Source organism: Protopterus annectens, chromosome 10.part0 (assembly GCF_019279795.1).
Source record: "Protopterus annectens isolate FY-2018-M chromosome 10.part0, PAN1.0, whole genome shotgun sequence".
NCBI classification, from domain to species: Eukaryota; Metazoa; Chordata; order Ceratodontiformes; family Protopteridae; genus Protopterus; species Protopterus annectens.
The window spans coordinates 478,642,015-478,668,129 of NC_056744.1; the positions used below are offsets into that span (position 1 = coordinate 478,642,015).

General features: G+C 37.3%; 2 protein-coding genes across 2 annotated transcripts in view; one reads left to right on the forward strand and one right to left on the reverse strand.

The window, feature by feature from the left end:
* EBNA1BP2 (EBNA1 binding protein 2) overlaps positions 1-517 on the reverse strand; it is a 352,840-nt gene extending 352,323 nt beyond the window's left edge. The window contains exon 1 of the mRNA XM_044085375.1: positions 221-517. Within this exon, the coding sequence (XP_043941310.1) occupies positions 221-289 (69 nt within the window). The 5' untranslated portion in view covers positions 290-517. The remainder of the gene's footprint in view (positions 1-220) is intronic.
* Positions 518-611: 94 nt separating this feature from the next.
* Positions 612-26,115, forward strand: part of CFAP57 (cilia and flagella associated protein 57) — a 1,240,893-nt gene continuing 1,215,389 nt past the window's right edge. Inside the window, exon 1 of the mRNA XM_044085374.1 lies at positions 612-814. The gene's annotated coding sequence lies outside the window, so the exon portion shown is untranslated. The remainder of the gene's footprint in view (positions 815-26,115) is intronic.

Below are 26,115 nucleotides of genomic sequence, written 5' to 3' on the forward strand. Positions count from 1 at the left end.
CCAGGCTGACCTTGAAAATTATCATTCATTGCTCTAATACATCAAAGAAGTTTGTCGCGAAGAGCAAATATTGACAAAAAGGAATCGCACTAACCGGCCATTGCCTTAATTCGAGAGAGCCAATTATTCAAAGGTAGCCACCCTAGTTAAACAAGTGGTTCACTACCTCTGCTCTTGTATAAGATTATCAAATCTGTCATGTTAATACCAACATGCTAACCTCTCGATCAGTCAGCTCAGAGTTTTCGGCCTCAGATCCGGAATCAGATTCACCTTCGTACTCATCCATCCCCGAATCTGTCAACAATGTAATGCTCTTTTACACACTCCGCACCCCTTCACGTGAAGTAAGTTGTCACTGTCCCCAAAATACCAAACTGAACTTCAATTTGGAACGTACTCTCACACGTGCACCACTCGTACAGTAAGTAAATACATGTTCTCTGTGCTCTGTTCTACCACTTATACTCCGACAGAGTACTAGCACTGCAATGTTATGTTCCTCCTGTTCTGTTTAGGTTTTGAGCCTTTCCCCCTTCACTTTTAAAACAAAGGTGTTTGGGAGTCGTAGTTTTATAGCTTATCTGGTGAACTTCCGTTTAAGAGGAGATAGTAGAAGCTGTTACACAGATTCTGTAGGCATGGTAACGACTGTACACAGGCTTGCAATGAAGTAACTCCAAGAGCAATTAGCTTGTTCTGAGTTCAGTGCGGTGTAAAGGAGCAAAGACCAGTGCTGTAACGTAAATTATAATTTGGAGATTTAGCTGTCCACGTCAAACTAAGGGGCCCTTGCGGGCTGACTGCAGCTAAGGTAAATGTTTTGAAAACAAATTGTTTAAGTTACGTTTTGGGGGCTGCAGACCTGAGTGACCGTCCGAGTTCTTTTAAATGATTACATTTATTGTAAATTTTAAGTCACATGACTGCATCATATCTATCTCAACGCATACCTGTCAAGTCTCCCTAATTTTCTGAGCCGTCTCCAACTTTGGTTCTTTTTTCTTTGTGTGATAAGGTGGGGGACCACAGTCAGTAAAGTAAATACTGATCATCATCACTAAATACTTTACAGTTAGAGAGTTCTTTAACTTCAGAAAATACCTGTACTGGTATTAAAAAAGTGTCCCTAATTATGGGGCTTATCCCTGTTTATACACACACACCTGTGTGTGTGTGTACATATATGGGTGCATATCTATTTCTCTCTATCTCTGTTATGTGTATGCATACATGTGTGCATACATAGATAAGTACATGCACACACATATATATATATGAATATGTAGCCTGTATATGTTACACAATGCCTGTAAGTAACCTAAAATACATATATAACATTTAGCATTTATACACATAATTTATATTCAGATTTTACTCTTTTTTATTGCGGTTTATTTTAGGTTAAATATGTTTTTATTTTAAATTAATTTTTTTCTTGGAGTTTTAAAAGTTATTGTTTAGGGAAATTTAGCAAAGTTTTGTTTTCCATTCTCTGACTGTAAAGAAATTAACTCTGTTTCAGAAAGAACTACCATACTTGTCGTAAGGGCTGCAGTAAAAAGGGCCTTTTTCAGCATTACATTGATTTGTGATTCTGAGAAGCATTAACTGCAATGAGGAAAGACTGCATTTTCATCTATTTTGCACAACTCTGATTCACCATTAACTACCACGAGTGCAGACCAGCACTTTCCTGCTAATAAATACTGGTGGCTCATGCATTGCAGTGGCACAAGCAACCCCCCCCCCCCATTCATTTTCCCACACATGCACAAATGGTAAAATTCAGACACACACACACACACAGCACATAATCCTTGCCTGTCCCTGAGTTGACAGGATGTCTCCTTTAATATTTTTCTTGCTGTTAAGAATCACTGAGGATCACAGCCAGTCACTAAAGCCTGACATAAAATTTTCATACTTAATGCATAGAAACTGTATTGTGGTCCTAGACCTGTTGCTCTATTAACATTTTAAGTGACTCCAATTCCCATGTCAAACCTATTCTCCCTTATGTGATATAGTATTCCTTTCAACTTTGTTCTGTAGCCTCCTCCCACGTGGACAATCCCTCCCAGCTGTTTCTGATTTTATAGAATACTCCTGCCATTGCCTCTTGAATATACTGAGAACTGTCCAGGTTTTTCACAGAATATCTATATTTTAGCCTCATGCTTTTGTTCTGTTCCTCATACAGTTGCGGTTTTCTGACAAATCATTTGCGTATGAAATGACTAAATAATGACAAACAATAGAGTTTTAGAAGTCGTATTCTTTAGTAAAGACATGCTAATGCAAAGGCTGTTATTCTGTAAACTTTCTGCATTTGTACGAGAAATAATTAAAATCTTTCCTGATTGTTTGTCTTTGTCTCCCCATTATTATTGGCTTTGTCCAGATTTCTTGTGGTATAAGGTTGAGAAGTATGCTTATAGGTGCCGTGTCTCTCTCCCCCTCGTAAAACATGCACAGTTATAGTCCATGAGTAATGTCAGAGATTGTATAATTATTAGCGTAGTGGGTTGATGCTGATGCTTCCTGTGTAAGGAGTTCAGGTTTCCAATCTTATCCCCTTTGCTTTATTTTTTCCCTCAGTTTTTATTGATATTTCTTCATGTTATCCCTGAAGTCTAATGGTGGCACATAGTGCTAACCTCCTCTAAAAAGGGTGGGCGGGTGTAAAGTTTGAATCTTTTTCAGTGCCTTTGTGGCACTTAGAATATCCCTGGTGTCTAGTGATTCCCCTCTCTGATCCACATTTTCTTATTATTTTTATATAAATACCTTTAAGACACTGTATAGGATATCCATGGTGTTTAGTGCTCCCCTACCCACATTGTTTTTGCATGATAATGAATATGCATCCCTGCTGTCTAGTGTCCCTCCCATCCCATGTTATGTTTGTGTTGTTAAGCCGGATTGATTAAGGCATATTTCTGGTGTTAGTGCCCCCCCCCCCCACATCTATTTAATTGTCGTTAAGGCATAAAAGTGAAGAGTTATCCTTAAGAGCTAGTGTCCTCCCTCCCCACATCATTTAGAGTACAAAGGCATTTTGAATTCTTGGTCTAATTTAGGATAACAAACTCAGAAAGTTCCATCATTTGTGGATAAAACTGGCACAATAAACTTTTCTTCTTCAGTGGTTAACAGTGGTCTTCTGCACTTTTTTGCAGGTGGGCCAGAGATACAAAGTCAGAGTGCAAAGTCAGGATTCTATGGCATTAAGCTGAACTCCTGCTAAACGCCACTAAAGTAAAGTAATCATAAGCCTAAGAAAGGCTTGTGTGTATGTGGGAAGACATTGTTTAACAAATAAGACTACAGTTTTCTGTGTCTGAAACTGTGACAAAATATATTTTAAGTACATTTTTCATATTTTGTTATTCTTAAAACATACAATTTAACTTTTTGCAGTTTTTAAGTTTCAATGAGACTTCTCATCAATTGGACTGGCAAAATAAAACTTGTGTTTTAACTATCTTGAAAGTAGCAGTGGTTGTTAGACCATCATTGAATATATAGATGCCTCGTTGTTTTCCTTCATTGTACAAGCAGTGTATTCAAAAATTGGGATGCATCCTCTCTTTTGTTTTTGGATATAAGCATGCAGAGTCATAACAGGAAGATGTGGATGAAAATAATGATGGGAGTTGGTCAACACAGGCTGAAATATGGAGCATTGTTTTATGCATTTGAAAATTAGGTACTTGCATATTATTGCAACCAGATTTTGCAACATCTTTTACTTTCTTGACTTTTGTACTAAAACGGCATCACTGAAGTGTAATATGGAAGGGTAGACTGTCAGAAAGTTTGCTAGGATATCGGTGATGGTTTTAAAAACTATTAAGACTGATAATTTTAAGATTTGTACCACTCACTCGCACACACACTCACACCTATGGCCAATTTACAGTGTGCATTCCACCTACTGCATGTCTTTAAAATGTGGGACGTTGCTGTATTAAATTAGAAATGACTTAAAAAAAAAATCAGGAAGCTGAATCAAAGAACACATACATCAATACTGCATTTCACATCTGCCAATTTATATTAATTACTGTGGCAGCTGACACTTTCAGATTCTTTCATTCACATATAGATGGCATATGCTATAACTGTGCTACACAATTTATGCTCATGTACAATATGTACTGTAGATTTAGATGTGCACACCAGCATGAGTCCAAGTCATACCTCAAGGAACAATTTATAGGCACAATGCACATTAATGTAATCAATGTTTGATGTGGTGTGTAGCTACTCTTACTGTATTACTAAAGCCTTGCTCTAATCTCCTATGAGGTGAGGTATTTACTCCAACAGTCGTTGTTTTGCTTTACTGCTAGAGTATTTTAATATGCAGAATTAAATGCCTTATCTGCATTTCAAGATGATGTTAAATATGTGACCGTCATCACTAAACTTATGATGCAGCCATCCTATTGGCTTACACAGCCCTGCAATAATTCTCAGTATTATATAATTATTTCAGTTCATAGGTAGTACTAGACATATAGTCCAGGAGACCATTAAGGAGCTTAGCTCAGTTTGCCAGCTGCCCCAAAGCACTGTCTGGTTAAGTGACCAGCTAATCGATGCTGGGGGAATCAAACTCTGCACCACAGAAAGTGGCTTGTTAACAGCTCATAGCCTTTATTCTCCAAGCTTACTGCCAGACACTGGGTACACTAGATACACTAGCTTGTGGTTCACCTATCATCAGTAGTAATAAGACATTTAAACACGCAACTCAAAAGGCTAATAAAGACCACTAAAGCCAAATCTGAGTTAAAATTTGCCTCCAAGAGCAAGGAAAATCACAACTCTTTCTCCAGCTATGCCAGTAACCTCAAAGACAATACACAACCATGTACAGAATTAACTGTAAGTAGTACAACCTATACGATGTTGGAAGATATAGCAAACCTCCTGGCAGACACATTTAGTTCCAGTTTTGCACCTCTTTCCCCACCTGATGCCTCTCAGGAAATATCCACATCCATAACTCTGAAAGTATCACTAGAAATGAGCTGCCCAAGATGTTCTCCAAGGCCAAGAATACTGCATTGATGGATTGCCATAATATCCTGGAATGCCTTCTTAATAGCATAAAACATGAACTATCAGGACCACTATAAAAACTGTTTAATCACAGCCTCCAAACAGGCTTCATGACATATGAATGGAAGACCAGAGCAGTTATCCAACTGCATAAGGGCAAGCCATCCACTGACCCAGAGAATTAACCCATAAGCCTGACTGCTTGACTAGACTGATATGCAAAGCTATTGCAAGAATAATCATGGATATCCAAAATGATGACATTGGTAACCTACAAACATTTGACTCAAATCAGTTTAGGTTTGCCAAGGGCAAGTCTTTCCATTCATCCTGATGGGTTTATCAAGGCAGACCTTGCTTAGTCAGTCTAGTGGGTTTCTACCTTGACCCTGCCAAGGCATCTGACATAATACCCCACTTAGGCACTGTAGAAAAGTTCACTAAACTAGGTATAAACCCCTACATCACCTGATGGATATCTATCTGACTTACAGACAGGACCCAAGAAGTAGAATAGGGGAGTCTTTCACCACAAAAAGGCCAGTCACTAATGGGATGCCTCAGGGCTCTTCACTGGGACCACTCCTGTTTGGCAACTGCTTCTCTGACATCAAGGGCAATGTGAAGGGCCTCTGCCAGATGATTGCAAACTGGGTGCAGTCATCGAATCCCTCCCCATGACACAAATATCCTCCAAGAAGGCTTATCATAAACTAATAACTGGTGCCAGAGTCATGGCCTAAATTTCAATGCCAAATTTGTGTCATAGTATCTTCTGGAAAACCTGTTACCCCAGCAAACTGCTACATTGACAATACACCCTTAAGAGTAGACTCTGTAGTCAAGAATTTGCGAATGCATGGAGACAGTGATTTGGCATTTGAATCATGTTGCTACTGTAGTGAGGAAATCATTCTATGTTTCACAAGTTATAAGCAGGAGTATAACATCTAAATCCAAACATGTCATTGTTCTCTTGTACTCTGCTCTCATAAGTCCAATTATTGAGTACAATGCCTCCTTCAGGATGTACCTGGCTGGGCATATGTAACAACCGGAATGTCCTCAGAAATTCCTCACAAAAGAATACAAGGAGTGAAAAACAAAGCCTATGCGGACCACCTCAAAGTCTTTTCCTTATATTCAGTCTCCTACAGGCTGTTGAGAGGCAACCTATGCCTGGCCTACAAAGCATCCTTTGATCCTACACTAATGGATTTGTTGCACATCCATAAAGGAAAACTTTATCCAGGGACCTAAACCTTTGCCTGCAACATAAATACGATGTGTTGGAGGGACAGGTATGTGCAGACCCCCCCTGTCTGGAACAGGCTTCCAATCTATTTGAAGCAGAGTTCATCCCTACACTTATTCAAGTGAAACTTAGATTAGTTGATTGGGAACCATAAATTTACCCCCTTGTCTGGCATCTATGTCTCTGTTAGAGAGATGCGGCTTTTAAATGCTTGGCCACCCATGGACAAGTATATATACCCCCACAAAACCCTAGGGAACCAATGCCTACCAAATTTTATTGTGAAACATGGCTAGGCTTTAAAATGCCCCTTGGGTCAATAGCCTAATGTTCTACTCTGATACTCAGACTAGTCAAAGATATATTCACCAAAAAAATCTGTTTCCCTGTCTTTGTTGAAAAACTTTTTCTTCAAGAGAAATTAGTGCTTTTGGCAAAGACTACCAAAGATGAAAAACAGTTCCTCAGACTTGCAATGGTCTCAGGGTATATTAAACAATGTAGATTCTGCAGGACACTGTGCATTATGGAAGGGTCTGTTCCCCCCTGCTGAAAATATATATTTTAATTTGTAGTGCACTTTTTTCTGTAATTTTACTAGGTCAGTCTAGATGGGGTTGTCTTTAGTGAATCTGCCCTTGGCCAAATATTAGACACTTTTCAACAGCTATCTATAATACTTCTGATTTAAATCTTGTCTCACACAGTATTACCATATGCAAGCATACATCTGTGCTGCCCCTTCCCACTATCCATATTTCCATTACTACAGTTTTAGTGGATACAAAATAATTTTCAGTACTTAAGTATTATCGCAACCAGATTTTTTGCGGTAATGCTGGTTGCTTTTGTTTAGGTTAAGTAGTAGCTATACAGTGTTATGAAGGCTAGAGACATGTGTTCTGTAATGTTTTTGTAGTTTTAGGAAGGTTTATCATTGAAACGGCTAGAAAAAATTAAGGTTTGAAAATAGGTTTCCACCCTTTACTGCTGACATCTCATGTCAGTTAACCAAGTCCCATTCTACTTCAAATGCATTCCTTTCACGTGCTGTCAGTAAAGGAGGAACTCTGTTTTCAAAACCTTTATTATTTTATCAGCCGTTTTAATGATAAATCTACCTAAGACTACAAAAACATGAAAGAAAACCTGTTTCTAGTCTTCATAACTCTTTAATACATCCAAAAAGAGCAAGGTAACACGGCTGAGAAATAATCCTTCACCACAAGAACTGCAGTAAAAGTAATCCTGCCCACGGTATGAAAGCACCTAATCTGTTGTTTAAACTCTGCGTGCGTATAATATCATACATTAACTCCCCACACTCCTTTCAGCCCAACATATGTACACACAACCACTGTGATCACTGAATTCAACGCTTGATGTCTTTAAAAGACGCTACGCACAAATCTTAAAATTATCAGTCTTAATTTTATTATTTTTTATTTTTAAAAAAATAAATAAAAATTGATTCAGCTTCCTGATTTTTTTTTAAGTTATTTCTAATTTAATACAGCAACGTCCCACATTTTAAAGACATGCAGTAGGTGGAATGCACACTGTAAATTGGCCATAGGTGTGAGTGTGTGTGCGAGTGAGTGGTACAGAAGAACTGTAGAGGTAGGTCCAGCCATCCAGTGGTGTAAACTTTGGCTCGAGATGATTGTCGCTGTTAAAGTGGCATCCCGACCCCATGTGCAAAATGGGAAAAATGGATTGAGGATGGATGGATGGATCTGTTAGCATGTGTTTTTAAATCTATAGTTTTGAACATTTTTTCCAGTAAGCAGTGAAACAAAATAAATGCACTAACATTGATAATAGTAAACATTTCAGAAAGTTCAGAAATAAAAGATCACTCAGACAGCTGTCATTATAATCCACCAATATCCATCAGTGTGCACAATCTCCGCAGAAGTATAAGTCATCTGAATAAGTTTGTATTATAAAGAACTATTAATAATACAGAGGTTTCTGCAGGAAAATGACTTTACATTTCAGTGCTTCATCTACATTTGCAGTGTCTGTTACCCTTGAAGAATAAATTGCCCATGTGACATTACACGTGTGTTGGTGGTGATATTGCCATAATATTTACTGAACTAGATTAGCTGTGCAATAGGGGATGGTTGGCAAACAACAACAACAGATTTATAGTTACTAGGCATGCAGTCCTAGAGACCATTAAGGAGCCTAGCCCAAATTCTCAGTTGTTCCAAAGCACTGTCTGGTTAAGTGAATTGCACAATGTCACACATTAGGTAAATGAAGATGGAAAGATTCACACCCTGCGCCTTTGTCACAGGAAGCAGTTCACTGACAAATCAGTGCTTTAGTCCTCTGTGTCATCTGCCAGAGTAACTGTTTTTAACTAACTGCTGAAGTCCTTTACAATCTGGTCTTGTAGAAAAGACTGTGTAATAGTAATATGCAACAATGACTACATAATGAACACTGAAGATCAGTCTGTTCTGATCCAGCCATCAATCCATCCTCAACCCCTTTTTCCCATTCTGCATTTGGGGTCAGAGTGGCACTTCAACAGCAACAATCATCTCGAGCCATGGTTTACACTGCCAGGTGGCTGATCATCACTCTAAATAATGCAGACTATATGACCGGACAAATGTTAATGCCTTTGCAGTTGCAGGAGGCTGTAAAGAAGGCACTGCAAAAATATGTTTAGACTATATTACACAATCCAAGCATATTAATGAATTAATTAATTTTTTAATGCAATGAATACATTAAAACAATTAAAGACAATATAAATGCTGCAGCAGCTTTTGTTCAACAACCCACAAATCATACAAAAATCAGAAATATTACTGCATACAACATACTGTTTTTTTTTTGGGGGGGGGTTACATGCTTGCATTTGCACCTACATCTCATTTTGACCTTCGTGACCTCCCTCTTCTCTATCATCAAAAATAGCTGTCCCATCTGACATCACACAGTACAGGTCTGACCTACCTGAATGCTGAATTATTGCAGCATACACCTTCAGAATCAACACAGCAGGAATGTGGACAAATGTGGCGCTATGTAAGATAATGAATCAGGCCCCCACTTGACATACCAATATCCCATTACATGGCTTTCTGTCCTCCGTTACCATCAGCACTGTTCAAACCTGTCATGTTACATACTACTTTTATCTTTACTTTCACACATACCACAGGAATTTGAATTTCATTTAAAAGTTTTATTTCAAATTTTACAGGAAAATTACTGACAAATATTTTCTGAACAAAATAATCTCACATTGAAAACAGACTTAGCATGAGAAACTGTAGACCTCTCTTCTCTTGAAACTCTCTCTCTCTGCCAAGCCCTGCACAAATCTCTGATCTAAAATCAGCATGCCAAGAAATGTGTGCACTTACAGGTTGTTCTGCTATAAAGTTCTGCTGTGGCATACCTTTCCTGAGTTCTGCTACTGTGCTGGAGGAAATCCTGGGAGTTACTCGAATCTCCTGCACTTGCTGATATCTTCTTTGTACATATGAGAGTTGAGAATGTGAACTGACAATGTATACACTTAAAGCTATGATGTTTTCTTAAATGGATGTAAGATATAATCAGAGCATTTTTTATTTTTTTTAAAGCCAGACTAAGCACCCCCCAGCCAGTACCAGACCTTAGGCTGCCTAGGCTGCCTTGTGTGGGATCCAGCTCTGTTACCAGTAGTAAGTTTTTTTTAGCTTTTCTGTATATTACACCATCTTGATAGTGATGTATGTTTTAAGTGCCTCCTCTCCTACTGTAAACCATTTGTTGTGTCCTGTTACCTAGCAAGATGGAGAGGAGTTTAGGGCATCAGAGTATGGAACCATCGGGTTAGGGTAGAATTTTTCTGTTTTAGTCTACCCTTTATCCTGTCTGTAAGCATTCCTTTATCCATGAATGTGGGATGGTATCAAGTGCTTTTTTATAATCTATCTATCTATGCCATACTTAGATTATTTCCCATTTTTCAATTATCTGTTATGGTTTTATTTAGCAACAAATATACTTCCACATGACTTTCTTTTGCTACCTTTTTGTTCTATTGACATAATTGAGTTTTTTTCTAAATGACTATAAACTCTCTTATCAGTTCCAGTATATCATTTGTATAGCATTGGAAGGCAAGTTATTGGTCTATAGTTTTCAGGATGGCTTGCAGGTTCACTCTTAAGGAGTATAATTTTTTCTGTTGTTTACCAGGTCAGTGTTTGTTCAGGATGCTCATATAAGTAACTCTTACTCAGGGCTAAATCTTTGTCCAAAGATGTTAATGCCTTTAGCCAAAAGTAATTCTTACTCAGGGTTAAATATTTGTCCAAAGATTTTAATACCTTTAGCCAGAAGATGTTAATACCTTTAGCCAAAAGTTAGGCACTTCATCATGACCTAAGGTTTTCCTTTTAGGAGCTTTTCTTAATTTTATTTCAAAATTTCTAGCTATTACTTCATCTTATTTCACATCCTCTGCATTAGAATTCCTTGTTGCTTCTTTTACATTTTCTATCTATTCATTGTTATGTTCCTCCTGGTCTTCATTAAGTATTTCTTCAAGCTGTATCTGTTTCTTGTTATTTTAGTAGTGTTTATATTCCTTTTGCTTTGCTTTGTTTCCAAGTTCTTTGTTTTGGGTCATCTATGTGTTCTATGTATTAAATTAGATGTTTTTTGTGACTTTATGAATGATTTTCTACATGTGCAGTCTTTGGTTTCACACTGTGAAGTTGTTTTGTCATTGTTATCTTCTCACAAGGCAAATAACCTAAATATTAGGAGAACTGGCTTCCTTAAGTTCCATTATTTGAAAAAGGATCTTGAGTTTCATATCTATGTACTTACACGTTAACAGCCATTGACCTAATGGCTCCACTAAATGACAACTATAAACTAAGTGCTTTATAATCATCTGATCTGTACTTTTTCTTTGTTCTAGATAACTAGGTTGAAGCAGAGAAACTAACAGAATTAATAAGACATTTTTAACCATTTAATGAGCTCCAGATAGACCCAATCGTATTTCAGGGAAATGATCCTTCCACCAACATTCAGTGACCACTGTAAAATCACATTTACCCTGAAATCTTCACATCCAACTCCCTCCAACAAAGGCTCACTTCTGTCCCCAAACCACAAATTATATCTCTGCACTTAAGCAGCATTCAGCTACAATGAACTAGGTCATATTTTCACCCTCTCAGAGCCCAACCAATTAGGCCTAACTCTAACAAACACAAGCTTCACCTATAAAACACCTTCTCAAAAGTTGCCAGACTAGTGAAAGCCTACAAGAATTTATGGGTAGCCAAAGAATATAAAGCCCTCTATAACCCAAGAGGCTCCACTTGGGCAAAATGGAAATAAAATTTGAAAACAGAAACCAATTCTTCCTTCCTAGAAACTTAGCAAAAATATCTATAAGAAAATATGAAACTTCCTACCTCCATTTAAAACTAAGTTCATCCCTCACAGACCTAAGAAGGTTTGAAAGGTGGTCAACCAGTTAACAGGCAGACGTACACCAAAAGATCTCACAAATGACACCACCACACTCTACTCTACTCTCTCACATCTTCCTGCTTCCTTTAGGAATACTCAGAATGTTCCTACTTTCCACAGCCATTTCCTCAATAACACTCAAATAACTCCAGAACATCCCCTTTTCTCCACAAGTTAACTTTAGGGCCAGCAAAATGAAAGAACTACAGGATGCACTTGAAAAAAGTCCTTTCAGATGTCAAAATAGTGCAGGGTAGCCTTCACCTATGGCTCATTAGATTTCATGATGTATATATTTTTGCCAGTCTGTTTTGCCTTTGTAATCTCTGCCTTAGTAATCACTATTTGTCCACCATATGGAAGGAAGTAATCATAAAATGTATTAAACAGCAGATTTCCATCTAATTACCATTCTACCTACACTAGGGGAAAATGCTTAAAATGTTAATTTTGAAACAACATGCAAAGTCCCTTATAAAACAAAGTAGTTTCCCCATTCCAGCATTGATTTTGGTCAGCAGAAGCACTTTGTCAGCACTCTACAGGCTCCCAGATGATATCCTCCAGGGAATGGCTAAAGACTTCCTCACTGGTACAGTCTTCGTAGTTCTAACCAGAGCATTTGACTTAGTGGATCGCTCCCTCCTTTTTCTAAGCTCCCTGATCACAGCAAAACTAAATTACAATACCATGCAATGGCTTCAATGATTTCCTATCTTGCAGGTCCTTTAAAAGACATATTGGTTCCTCCTCCTCTTCATCTGCCATAATTACCAAAGGAGTGCCACAAGAGTCTGTTCTTTCTGCATTCTCCCTATTTGCAAATAACCTTCTCTATGATTTACCCAACCTTTGCATCATTGTGTACAATGCTGATAACATAGTGATATACAGAACCCACCAGTCCTACTTGGTCATCAAAAAATCCTTTGAACATGACCATTCCAGCCTAGCAAATAACCTAATTCTCAATTCCAGTAAAGTGTTCAGTCTTGAGTACAGAACACAAACTAGCTTCTATTCCCTTACCCTGGTCCATTTGTAGCAAATGCTCCAAATTTCTTGAGACAGTCAAGAGCTTCAGATACATAGGTATTTGACTTGATAAAAATCTGAACTTTAAAGGCCACCTTATCATTACTAAAGTTAAATTTAACTTGCTTCTTAGTTCATTTATTTGGAAGGCAGAGTTACTTCCACAGCTAGAGTATGGCTTATCCATTATCATCTTAGCATCAGTAGAGAACATGACATCACTTTAAAATCTCTCCAGTAACATCTGTAGTTTTATTTCACTAGCCCACCCCCAAAAAATGAAATACCACTGCTCGATCTTTGCAAAGGCAAAAATGACTCCCAGGTGTACTAAGATCCAAACTACTACTTTGCTCACTTGCCCACAAATTCCACAGCTACATTTTTAACCACCCTTGACTGCATGTCTCACTTTCAGAAGTCCAAATCACAGTCTTAAGATCCATTCCCAGCTCTGACCTAGTTTTATAGACCCCAAGAAACAGGTTACATTCTATTGAACCCAACTTCTCACTACTAGCTCCACTGCTACAGGGCAAACCTCCAAAACATCTTGAAATAAATCTCAAAGTACACATTGTTCAGACCTGGAAAAAAATGTTTTCTTCAAATAATCTAGACGCTACTGCTTTCCCAGCCAAGGTATTGCATGAGCACAGTCCATCACTGATAACATATTAAATTGTTGTCTTATATTAACCACGGACACAGCATGCCATCTGTTCAAAATTGCTTCCATTCTTTCTTCATTGTTCTATATTATACAGTTATTCCCTTGAGATAACCTTCTTATTTTAATAGTTTTGTCTTTATTCTTATTGACTATGTGTTCTAAACGTTGCAGTATCGCTGCATACTGCTGTAACCTCTTGAATCTTGATTATATAGATAGATAGATACCTATAGTTACAGTAATAGAAATATTGTAAAGTTTACAATATAAAATATATGTAAACATATGTTTATATACATATATATGTGTATACATATGTATGTGTGTGTGTGTGTATGTGTGTGTGTGTGTGTGTGTATATATGTGTATATATATATATATATATATATATATATATATATATATATATATATATATACATATACCTATTTATATGTTTATATGTATATATATATATATATATATATATATATATATATATATATATATATATATTTCGAGAGGTTCGAACATGATAATTGATAATCGATTAATGACGGTTATCGACATATCCGACTGGTTACATCCGACCGGACACGACGCCGCCCGAGTTAGTTCCAGGCCCGCCTCTCGGCCTTGTAAGTCATCGTGCATAAATGTAATAGGTCATACAGTATACGGTATAATCAGGGCTTTTAAATGGTAGGTATTTGCTTTGGCTTTGTGCATGGATGTTGGTGGTGATGTCGGCTTTCTCGGCTTCGGGTGTTGTGGTGGTCGGTGTGTTCTGTCGGGTAATGTTGATTGTCGTGGTAATATATACACATATATTTTGTATTGTAAACTTTACAATATTTCTATTACTGTAACCTTCTGAAACCTGATTGCATGAATATGTTTGTCCACTTCATATTCTAAAGTTTTGTAACTCCCAGACTGATTTTAAAAATAGCCTGCTGAGATTAGTGATCTGCCCTGGTTAACAAACTGAAATGAGTAAAAATAAATAATGAAAAGTGATGCAAGTACCTTGATATGGATATTAAATAAACAAGTAGGTCAATGACAACTAACTACAAAAAACTGCAGATGGAATATGGAAAATTTTGAAAGAGAAATGTTTTGACTGCAAAAAGTAAAAAAAAATGTTTAACATCAGGATCTAGGCATACAACATCAGAGGGATATATTTCCATAAGAACAAGATATCTGATTAAAGTGAGAGACAAAAAATATAAGAAATGGAAGACAGGTCAAACTACAACTTTGAAAACTGAAATAAACAAGCTGGACAAACAGATTAAGCAAAGTGTGAGACAAAATCAAGAAAATTTTGAAGAAAATGTATATAAAGATACTGAGCATAATAGTAAACCTTTTTATAGATACATAATATGTAGAAGGAGTAAAGACACACAAATTGATAAACTATGTGCAGATTCTAAAATGTATTCTCAGACACAACAAATTATAGATATATTAACAAAATCTTATGCAAAACAGTTTGGTTCCACAAAAGGTGTAATAAGTTGTCCTGATGACATCCAGATAACCACAGATGCTGGAATCAAATTAGATTATATTGAAAAAAAAACTGTGCAAACTGAATCCAAACAAAGCATAGGGAGGAGACGGAATTAGTAACAATGACCTGAGAACACTTCAGCAAGAACTTACAGTACCATTATATCTATTATTCACTAGGGCATATAAATATGGGGAGATTCCTCAAGATTGGAGACATGCACTTATTAAACCTGTCTTTAAGGGAAAGGGGAGTAAGACAAACCCAGAGTCATATAGACCCTTAAGTCTACTTTCATGTTGTGGAAAAATAATGGAGAAGGTAATATTGGATAAGTTATTGTCAGAACTGGATAAGTTGGGACTTGAAACCATATATCAGTATGCATATGCTAAAAATAGATCTATTACTACCTGTAGCGTGATGTTCTATAACAATATAATAACAGATATGGATGAAAAAGTGTGCTGTGATGTAATTTATATAGATTTAACTTCAGCATTTGACAGGCTCGTACACAAAACACTGATCAATAAATTAGTACAATTGGTACTGATGTACACTTGATAAGATGGATAGCTGCATGGCTTACAAATAAGACATAGCAAGTATCATACAACAACTGTCTATGGTCTATATGCAGATGACCTGAAATTGGGTAAACTGATTACAAATGTTACAGATAAGGCATGTCTGCAAAATAACTTGGCTAAATTGACCATTTTTAATATGCCGATAAATACATCAAAAACTAAGCATATGAGATTTGGCAGACATAAACTGAAAGGTGAATATTTAATACAGCACACAGTGATTGAAACCGTAGACTCATTTAAGGACCTGAGTATAGGGGTAGATTCGGCTATGAGTTTTTTAATCATATCAACCAATTGGTTAATGATAGTTATAGAACTATAGGTTGTATAAAAAAATTTATAAAGTCTAGGAGATCAGAAATAATGAGTCATTGTTCGTTAGTTACATTAGACCCAAACTTGAGTATGGAATAACAATATGGAAACCCTATAAGAAAACAAGCATGAGTAAGCTGGAAAGAGTACAGCAGAAATATACCAAGGGCATCCATGGATGTGAACATTTAAGTTATTATGAAAAACTAAAATATCTGAAGTTGCACAGTGTCTCTTACAGATATCTAAGAGGAGATCATATTCAGGTATATACAGTATTTAGAGACAACTACCTCTGGGAAATTTTGGGGTTATCAAAAAGTACTAGAGAATCATCAGACAACCTATGCAGAAGATTCTGTAGGAATGAGAAATGCACTAATTGGTACTCTGACAGATAGCTGATGCATGGAACAGACTACCAAATTACATTAAAGCAAGCACTAGTTTAGATATTTTTTAAGAACAGCCTGGACATTTATTATGGGAACAAATGTTTTGGTATATTGGTAAGCTAGAAGGGCATTAATGCCCGTGCTTGAAATATTTGTATGTATGTATATGTATGTATGTAATGACTATTCTAATTAAGCTGAATGTGTGGAGGGGTTTGAAGAAGTACAGTTTTATAATGGTAAAGGTCTGAAATTCCATGGATTTTAGTGTAAGAAAATATTTTGTTTAAAAATGATGTCGAATTTATGTTTGAAAGCGTATAAATATCAAAAGTGAAACAACCAGGACCAGGAGCTTTATGCAGCTTGAGTTTTTATAACATTGAAGATTTCCTTCTTGTGTAACAAACCACAAATATTAAAATTGTGTTTGTAAGGAAATTTAGGAAAATTAGGACTCTAGAGTCTAAATGTAGTATTGAAGCAGAAGTAGAACACTATAAAGATTAGAAAAAACTGAGGTAGAAAACTTTAAAACTGGAAATTATCATTGATGATTGCCATCCACTTTTAGGTAGGAAGTTTTATTAGAGGATTTTTTGATTTGAATGATATTGGTTTATACTTTAAAGAGGATTGAGCCTGTTCTGAAAAAAATAAACTTGTAGATAATCTAGCTTCTATGAATAGAACTTTGAATGGTACTCAACTTCTATGTTAGATATTTTCTTGGTTGGCAAAAGCCAGGGTACCATTTGGCTAGGCTTATATAGGCCCTAGTGTCAATAGCCTAGTACCTACCCATGAACCTATGTATGAACCTGTATAGAGTTCTAGGTTAGATTAGAGTTATTTTATTTGTTTATCAGTAATCTGATCATTTTGATTACTATGTTTAGTTTTAAATGTTTTATTTTATTTAGCAGTTCTTTTTTTGTCCCAGATTTCTTATAAAAGATAGCTTGGGAAGTAAGGTGTCCTTCTATTCATTCAACTTTAAGAGAGGCCCAAATGATATCTAAATGTAATTGAGATGATTTCCAATACAAAGCAGTTTTCAGTAGTTCATTTGTGGTGGTGAATTTTCAGTCCTCTGCAGTACACTACTGCTCAGTATTTATTTTCCTAGCAATAATTAGTGATCATGTTGTGATTTTTTTCACATTGTACTGTTCACATCTTTGGTAATGATTTTAGTCTAGTAGGTTTATTGAACTTTTTACAGCACTTATAGTAATATAAAAGCAGCATCCTTGCTTGGATACTCTCTGTTCAGTGGCTTTCACTTGAACTCTGGCTTTATTCCTGGACTTAATGCACAACTGTTTCTCCCCAAAGTTAGTTAATATAGTTTAAAAATCAACTTTTAGAACACTGCTTGCAGAATATTGTTAGACACACATTCTAACTTAAAAATAATCATAATATTAAATTTTAGTTTTAATATTATTTATATTGATTTATATTTAAGCCCTTTGCTAGCAATGTTAGTGTACTAAATGCTATGACTTATTTATTTTATTTTACATTTGTTGACCGAGCAAGTCTAGCTGGATATATGTCCATTTCCAGTAGAGGCCTGGGGAGAAAAGCTCCAAGCATGAACAGTGACAAAGTTAACAATGCATAGAAACATGAATAATCACAATACAGAGGTAGCATTGGTCTAAAGAACAGTTATAATAATAAATTTATAAACTATAAAAATTTTAGTAAAAATTATACTAAACAATTATACAAAACACAGTAGAAGGTATGAGCAAGTCTTAGTTAAGGGAAAAGCACATATGTGTTATCCTCATATTTCAAGAAAGAGTAGTAACTAGATTTGGAGGCATAGGTTACAGGAGTAGGGATAGGGGTAAGAGTAAAAAGTGAAAAAGATATCAGTCTGGGTTAGTGCATGGACAAAGCCAATGAGTTTTCAGATGTTCTTTAAGATGTTTTTTAAAAAGAGAAGTAGAAGCAAGGATAGATAATTCTGAAGGAAGCTGATTCCAGTTTTTTTTCCTGCAGTGTTTGAGCAAAGTGAATCCCCGGCTTTGTTGTTAGCTTTTTTCGAGGAAACTAGAAGCTTATTAGCAGAGCGTAGTGTAGCTAGATTTGTATATGGTGTAATTAGATTAGTGAGGATAGGGGTGTTGTTAGGGTGGTATAGGATCTTTTGAGTAATAAGTAATTGTTGACAGAGTATATGGTTTTGCAATTCTAGCCATCCAAGTTGATTGAGGTTAAGGCAGTGGTGAGTTTTAAAGGGGGAGCTTGTGATGAATCTAGCTATGCTATTATAACAGGTGGAGAGTTTAGAGAGGTTGTTTTTGGATAGGTTAGTATATATAACAGAGGCATAGAAAAGGGTGGAAATGAGGTGGGTTTGGGCAATAGTTTTCCTTGCAGCAGGGGTAAGGAAGGGTTTGATTCTATAGAGGGTGCCAAGTTTTTTATTAACAGACTTTATAGTGGAGTTTATGTGTTCATCATAGCTGAGACGATTATCAATTGTTACACCTAGTAGGCAGGTTGTAGTGCTTGGGGTAATGTTGGTACCATTGTTAGAGGTTATAGAGAAGAAAGGATTAGGTGATTTATGAGTTGGAGTAAAAAGCAGTAGTTTTGTTTTTTTGGAATTTAGGAGGAGGCAGTGTTGCATAAACCAGTTTTCAACATTTTGAAAAACAGTTTGGATGTGGGAGTGGAGAGAGGCTATATTCTTGGCTGTACAGATTAAGGGGGAGTCGTCAGCATATTGAATACAGGTGGCTTGAGGTATGTTCATGTGTAAATTATTAATAAATAAGGAAAAGAGTAGGGGACCTAAGATAGAGCCCTGGGGTACTCAAGTATTTACTGGAAGTGGTGAAGACAGATTGTTATGCCAAAGTACTGCTTGCTGTCTATTTTCCAGATAAGATCTAAACCATTGAGGATCAAGAGAATGGGCCTTTAGTTCGTCTAGAAGTAAGTTATGGTTAACCATATCAAAGGCTTTTGACAGGTCAATAAATAGTGCAGTGGAAAAAGAGTTATTGTTGTGATTTTTATATACAGAGTCGGTAAAGGATAAGAGGGCAGTCAATGTGCTATGGAATGGCCTAAAGCCATGCTGGTAGTTTGCTAGTAGGTTATTTTGTAGTAAGTGGTTAAGTAGTTGTTTGTGAATACATTTTTCCATTATCTTAGCTAATGAGGAGAGTAAAGCAATAGGGCAAAAGTTAGAAAGCTCAGTAGAAGGTCCACCTTTATGTAGAGGGATGATGTGGGATATCTTCCATAGAGCAGGGATTTTGAATTCTGAGATAGTTCTGTTAAAAAGGATAGAGATGGGATAGTCTATGTCTATTGAGGCTATTTGTAGGTATTCAGATGGGAGACGGTCAGCAGAAGGGGTGCAAGGTTTCAATTTTTGAAGTAGTTTACAGATGAGAGATGTAGATACAGGTTGTATTTGAAAGGTAGGCAATAAAGTATTGCAGGTATTTGGTTGGGAAGCAGTGAATGGTGGTAAAGAATTGGCCAGGGTTTGAATGGCTTCTGTAAAGTAGTTATTAAAGGCATCAGGGATCTGACTGGAGTTGTTATGGTTGAAACCGGTTGGGTCTGGAGTAGTAGTGTGACCTGGCTGAAGAAGTTTGTTTACCTCAGACCAAAATTTTTGTGGAGTTTGTTGGCTGGTTTGTTGGAGGTGAAGGTAGAAGTCTTTTTTGTCTCTAAGAATATCCTTATTGGTGGCATTTCTTAGCTGTTTAAAGTGGAGGTGGTTTGCTGGACAATTGGTAGCTCTCCATTTAGCCCAGATTTTATTTCTGAGGAGTATCTTTTGCCTAGTTTGTTTTGTGAGCCATGGGGCAGATTTGGTTCTTATTCTAGTAGAGCAATAAGGTGCATGGCAGTCGAGGATTTGAAGAAAGTTAGTATTAAAGTAGGTAACAGCTTCATCAAGTTCTAGATGGGTTAGTGGTGACCAGTCACATGCTTGCAGTTCGGTTAGGAAGCTGTCTGGATTAAAGAATTTTTTTAAGCGGGAGGTTTTGAGATTATGAGTAGTTGGAATATGGACTTTTTGTCTAATAATGTAGGTAAGCATATAGTCGCTGATATCATCGGGAAGGGTTCCTGGAGTATAAGTTTCAGGGTGGCTATTAATAAGGACTTAAATTATTATTATGACTATTTCAATTATTTATATTTATGCACTTTGGTAACATGGTTAGTTTAGATGAGCTATGCCTATTAAGACTGAAAAAACTTGAGCAAGTAATCATTTATAGTTGTTTCACTTATGAGAGTTTAGGTAACGTAAGATGTAAGTTATACAATGCATTATACTATATAACCAACTAATAGAATGCACCCTCAAATAAATAGTTCTAAACCATTATTGAATAGGTGCAGTCTCCTGTTAGGACATGTCTAATATAATTTTGCTAAATATACTGTACATACCAAGTTTTGAGAGTCTTGAAAAATATAATATATGCCATAAAGACGAAAATATGGCGACAGACCATATATAAATAATTAATACAATGTATATTTTACATCATGTATGAGCAAAAATATAATTCATGAACCGTTGGGGAGTGTAGTAAATAAGTATTAGCAGGTAGGATGGTAGAATGTTAAAAACATGTGCAAATATGTGGCTTAATTTTATTTATGCAGAATGTTAAACCCAAAACTTTGGAATAAATGTTAATACCTGAAGCTGTGACCATTATGTTGACCTTTATTATAGAAGGAGATAAAAGCTATATCAAATATACAAACCTGTAAAATTGAATTATGTATTGTGATCAAAAGATAAAGCAAGATAATTGACAGCAGCAGACATAAAAGTACAAGTTTTATATTGCTTTTAAAAGATAGGGAAATATGTGCTGACTGTGCATCTTATCTCTAAAAATGAGCGTCTGTTCCGAAGCTGGAAAACTGAGATATTTTGCTTATATATTTTAGAGCTGTGTTTCTGAAGGATATGCAAGTGGAAAAGATAGAGCATTGTGAAGGTTAGAAGGTAAAGGGTCATAGGGCTTTGGTTATAATCAAAATCCTAGTTCAATAACTGACCATTTAAGAGTCTATAGCCAGCTTGATAGAAACTTAAGGCTCTTATCCCCAGAGAAGTTACTGAGTCTACTTTTAAAGGCATTCAGTGAAGTAGATGTTTTTATAGAGAAAGGAAATTCACTACATAGCCTTGCAGTTGTAATTTAAGATGCACTTCAGTGTATTTTGTAGTTATAATATACTAGATTTAACACAATTGAGTTATTCCTGGAGTTTAAACCATCATGCTAAACTAGCAGATTAAAGTTGGCACTAAAACGTATGGCTTTATAAGCATTTTTAAAACTACAGTGAGACTTGCTGTTCTACTTGTTGTGTCTTTCGGCTTTAGTTAGTTAGGGGTCGCCACAGCGGAACTCCAGTCTGCTGGATTGGCAGTAGATTTTTACGTGCCGAGTTGCCAGCTCTGACACACAACCTTCAATGAAGGTACACCCATTCACGCATATCTCCACACAGAAGACGCTCTAGCTGAGAATCGAACAAGACAACGTCATACTGTGAGGCGACAACGCTACTGCAGCACCACCACCGCAGCCGAGACTTGCTGTTCTGCTAAGGTGAGGAATTGGGAAATGGGGCAGAATGATGCTGGACAGAGAGGTGTGAGGAATTAGGGATTAGGACAGAATGATACTGGATGGAGAGGTGAAGTGACTGAGGCATCATGGTAAAACAGGAGGAGATTATTTATTTATTTTATTTTACATTTGTTGACCGGGCTAGTCTAGCTGGATATATATCCATTTTCAGTAGAGGCCCGGGGAGAAAAGCTCCAAGACAAATACAGAGAAATAATGTTTAAGGTTACAATAAAGTTAACATTGAAGAATACTAAAATACATTTTACAACACAATGGTTAAAACTATTTACAAAATATAGAACATGATATTCACATAAAGTCTATCATAACAGTTTCCGGTTAACAGTACAGTTCTGCTTGCATATGCAATAAAGAACATAAACTCAATTAGGGAGAGTAGAGGGAATAGCAGAGGTGCTAGGTTAGTCAGGGTTACTGCAAGGGCATAACCAGTTTGTTCTGAGGAATATTTTCAGTTTTTGTTTGAAGAGGGGTAGTGAAGGAAGATAAGTCAGTTCAGTAGGTAGAAGGTTCCAGTTTTTCCCAGTAGTGTTTGAGAACAGAGAATCACCTGCCATGTTGTTTGACTTACTTATGCTAACTAACAGTTTATTTGATGATTATCTTATCCAGCATGTTAAACAGAAGGACGGTATAGATGGCAGAATGATGTAGGAATGCTAGACTATTCGTAGAGGGTAGGCAAAGTGATATAAGGGGAATATGACTAAGTCAGCTGAGATGGAGATGGATGGTATGGGAGATGTCACACTATAACACTAAATGACTCCAAAGCTGTGCATTTTGGTCTCAGTTTTAGGTAGAAGAGCATTTTTGTATTTGACTTCTAAATCTGATTAATTTTTAACTAAATTAGTTGGACAAGAGAAGTTTATAGGAATGTTGACATGGATGTTAAACACGTTCTTTCATATGTTCATTACTATGGTAAAGCAGTATTATTTTTCTATCATAGTAAATTGAACAGGTCATAAACAGCTTTTGGGCTATTGGCATTTGATTGGTGGTAGTTTTGAAAGGATCAGATGCTGTAACCTTATAATCCTTAATAAGTTGGAGATCTAACACATTTGATCCTCACTAACTGTCGCAGATGGGGCTAAAATGTGTATGTTCATGTTGAGTACTGTATAGAGTTCCATATGTCTACTTTCAGTGTACCCTATGTCAGGTTTAGAGTCATAGAGAATGGGAGCATCATCTGACAAGTGCGCCTGGATGACACCAATCCGTCATAAGGCATACATGCATTGTCATGCACACTGTGCAGACACACTGCAACAATCTGAATAATGCAGTCTAACACTAACCATTTATACCACTTTGCAACCTTTCTCTGGAAATTTACTGAAAATCATCATCCACAGCAAGAAAAATGTGTTAATTAGCTTCCAGGATTAATTTATATATTGTCCATTCCTTTGTTACTTGTTTATTTTCTATTTGATGACCCAATAAGTGAACTGGTTGAATCTGTAAGTTGGTGGAAGACTGAATTTAATTGTGTTAGATATCACCTTCAAGCTTTGGGAATTTTCCATTCTCTTTAACAACAATCCTGTTTGTCTATTACATGTGTGTGTGTGTGTGTGTGTGTGTGTGTGTGTGTGTGTGTGTGTGTGTGTGTGTGTGTGTGTGTGTGTGTGTGGGGGGGCATTTTGATTTACATTCCCTAATACTTTGGATAAACTGCTATTAAATTAGATTTTATTGCCTAGCAAAACTAGTTTTATATGTTGATGAATGATTTGAAAACTCCAGATAACATATATTTATTTTATTAGCAGCATCAGCTGACATATTCCGCATTTCAGTGCTGAGATTTTTGTTAGAACTTTAAATGATATAGAGGGGAATTTAATAAAGCCTACATGGTCTATTTTAGAGTGTAGGCTTTGTGCCATGCTGCTTACATGAAAGTAAGCAGGTTTGTGATCCAGTAAGCACTGCTGGGCGGTGCACATGCATGTGCTAACACGGGAAGTTCTGTGGCATGCAAATCACTTCATAAGCAGTTGAATCTCAAGCTAATGAGGCAGGTAGAGCGATCCAGCAAGCAGATAGGCAGCTCTGCAAACCCCCATGTCAGTGTCCGTAGTGTACACGGAAAAATTCTGTGTACAGGAATGTAGACAGACAAAAGGGGCTGTAAAAATGTCAATAAATGGACAGAAATGGCGTACCACACACAGATATGAGCGAAACTATCCTCTGTGTGTCACAAAAGTTGCAGAAAACATGCTAAAATAATTTAAAAAAAAAAATAAATTGGGCATGTTTGTGCAACGCGCAAGCATGCCTTAAAAAAAAAAAACGTAGAAATAATAAAATTAATACTGTGAGACAGAAATGTATTACAGGACCCTGCGTGGAGTATCTCCAATGGTGCATTGGTGCTATTGCTAATGTGGTAAGGCTTGGAAGCGTGTAGTTTCCAGGTTGTGAGCAAGGATCCCTATGCAAATGAGGTGGAGTTACTGACTAGCATAATGGGGTAATCGTGTCCACATATCCCCTACATGTAGGCAGAGAACAATGTTGGTGTCCACACAAGAGGTAGCTGACATCAGGAGAGGGTGTGTCCAATAACTACTCAGCAATTAGAACTTAACTGCGCCTGTTTGTGAGGCACAATGCCATGCTGAGCATGGAAGTCTGGAGTGGGGGTGTGTGTGCACTGACCTCAAAGCTTTGTTTACTTACGGGGCGCATGTTTCCGTGAGTTTGCGTGGCATACTACTGTGCTGAGCATGGATGTTTGGGAGGGTGTCCACTGACTGCTAAGCTTTGTTTACCTACAGGGCGCGCATTTGTGAGGTGTGCCACATTGCTAAGAGTGTCTAAAAGGCAATTATGTTTTAATTAGTTTTGACCCATGTTTAACTTTAACTAGGGCCATTAAATGATGTTAATGATATACTAGGCAGGTGCAGCGCATCATAGGTAGCCAATCACGCAGGCAGAATCTACAGTAGAGCACTATAAAATATGCATACACCCTACAATCTGACTTTTCCCCCATACTCTGCACCAGTATAGACATGGGAATTTTAACTGAAAGAATGCTAGTGACTGCTGCAGGTCTTCTGCATTTGTATGTGCTAGATGCTGAAGTCAGTGTTGCTGTTGCTCACAATAGGCCTGGGCAGAGAAGGAGAAAGTGTTCAGGCCCAGGGTAGCCTTCCAGGAGCTATATGAGATGGAGATTGTAGACAGCTACAGGGTGGACAGGGACATACTACAAGAACTCACTGAGCTCTGCCCCCATCAACTCAGACCCAGAGCCAACAGAGGGGAACCCATCCCAGTGGAAACAAAGGTATGTGTAGCCCTTAGGATAATAGCCATAGGTACCTTCCAAAGACCAACTGGGGACATGTTGGAGGTCTCACAGGCATCAGCATCCAGGGTACTCCACCAGTTCCTGGATGCCATACTACCACATGCCAGTGAGCACATTTATTTTCCCCTCACCCCTGAGGTGAGGGCCAGCAATATGCAACACTTCTATCATGTAGCACGCTACCCTGAGGTACTAGGTGCTATAGATTGCACTCGTGTACATCAAGACACCACCTGGTGATGAGGGTAAACTCTATGTCAACCGCAAGGGGTACCACTCCATCAACTCCCAGGTTGTGTGCAATGCCCAGGACATTATCTTGAATGTGTGTGCCGGCAGCTCTGGCAGTTATCATCACTCCCATATCTGGCACTCATCATATCTGAACCAGATGTTTGCAAGGGGGGACATCCCACATGGCTATTTACTGGGAGATGCTGGCTACGCACTGGAACCATGGATGATGGCACCCATCAGAAATGCGCACACACACACACACACACACACACACACACACACACACACACACACACACACACACACACACACACACACACTCACTTAAGAAAACCATAATGAGGCACACGCACAAACTAGAGACATCATATAGTGTGTGTTTGGACTGCTGAAGTCACTGTTCTCATGCCTTGATATATCTGGTGGAGCCCTGCAGTACTGTCCAGCCACAGGTGCAAATATGTTCACAATATGTGCCATGCTACACAACATGATCCTCTGGAAACAGCTGC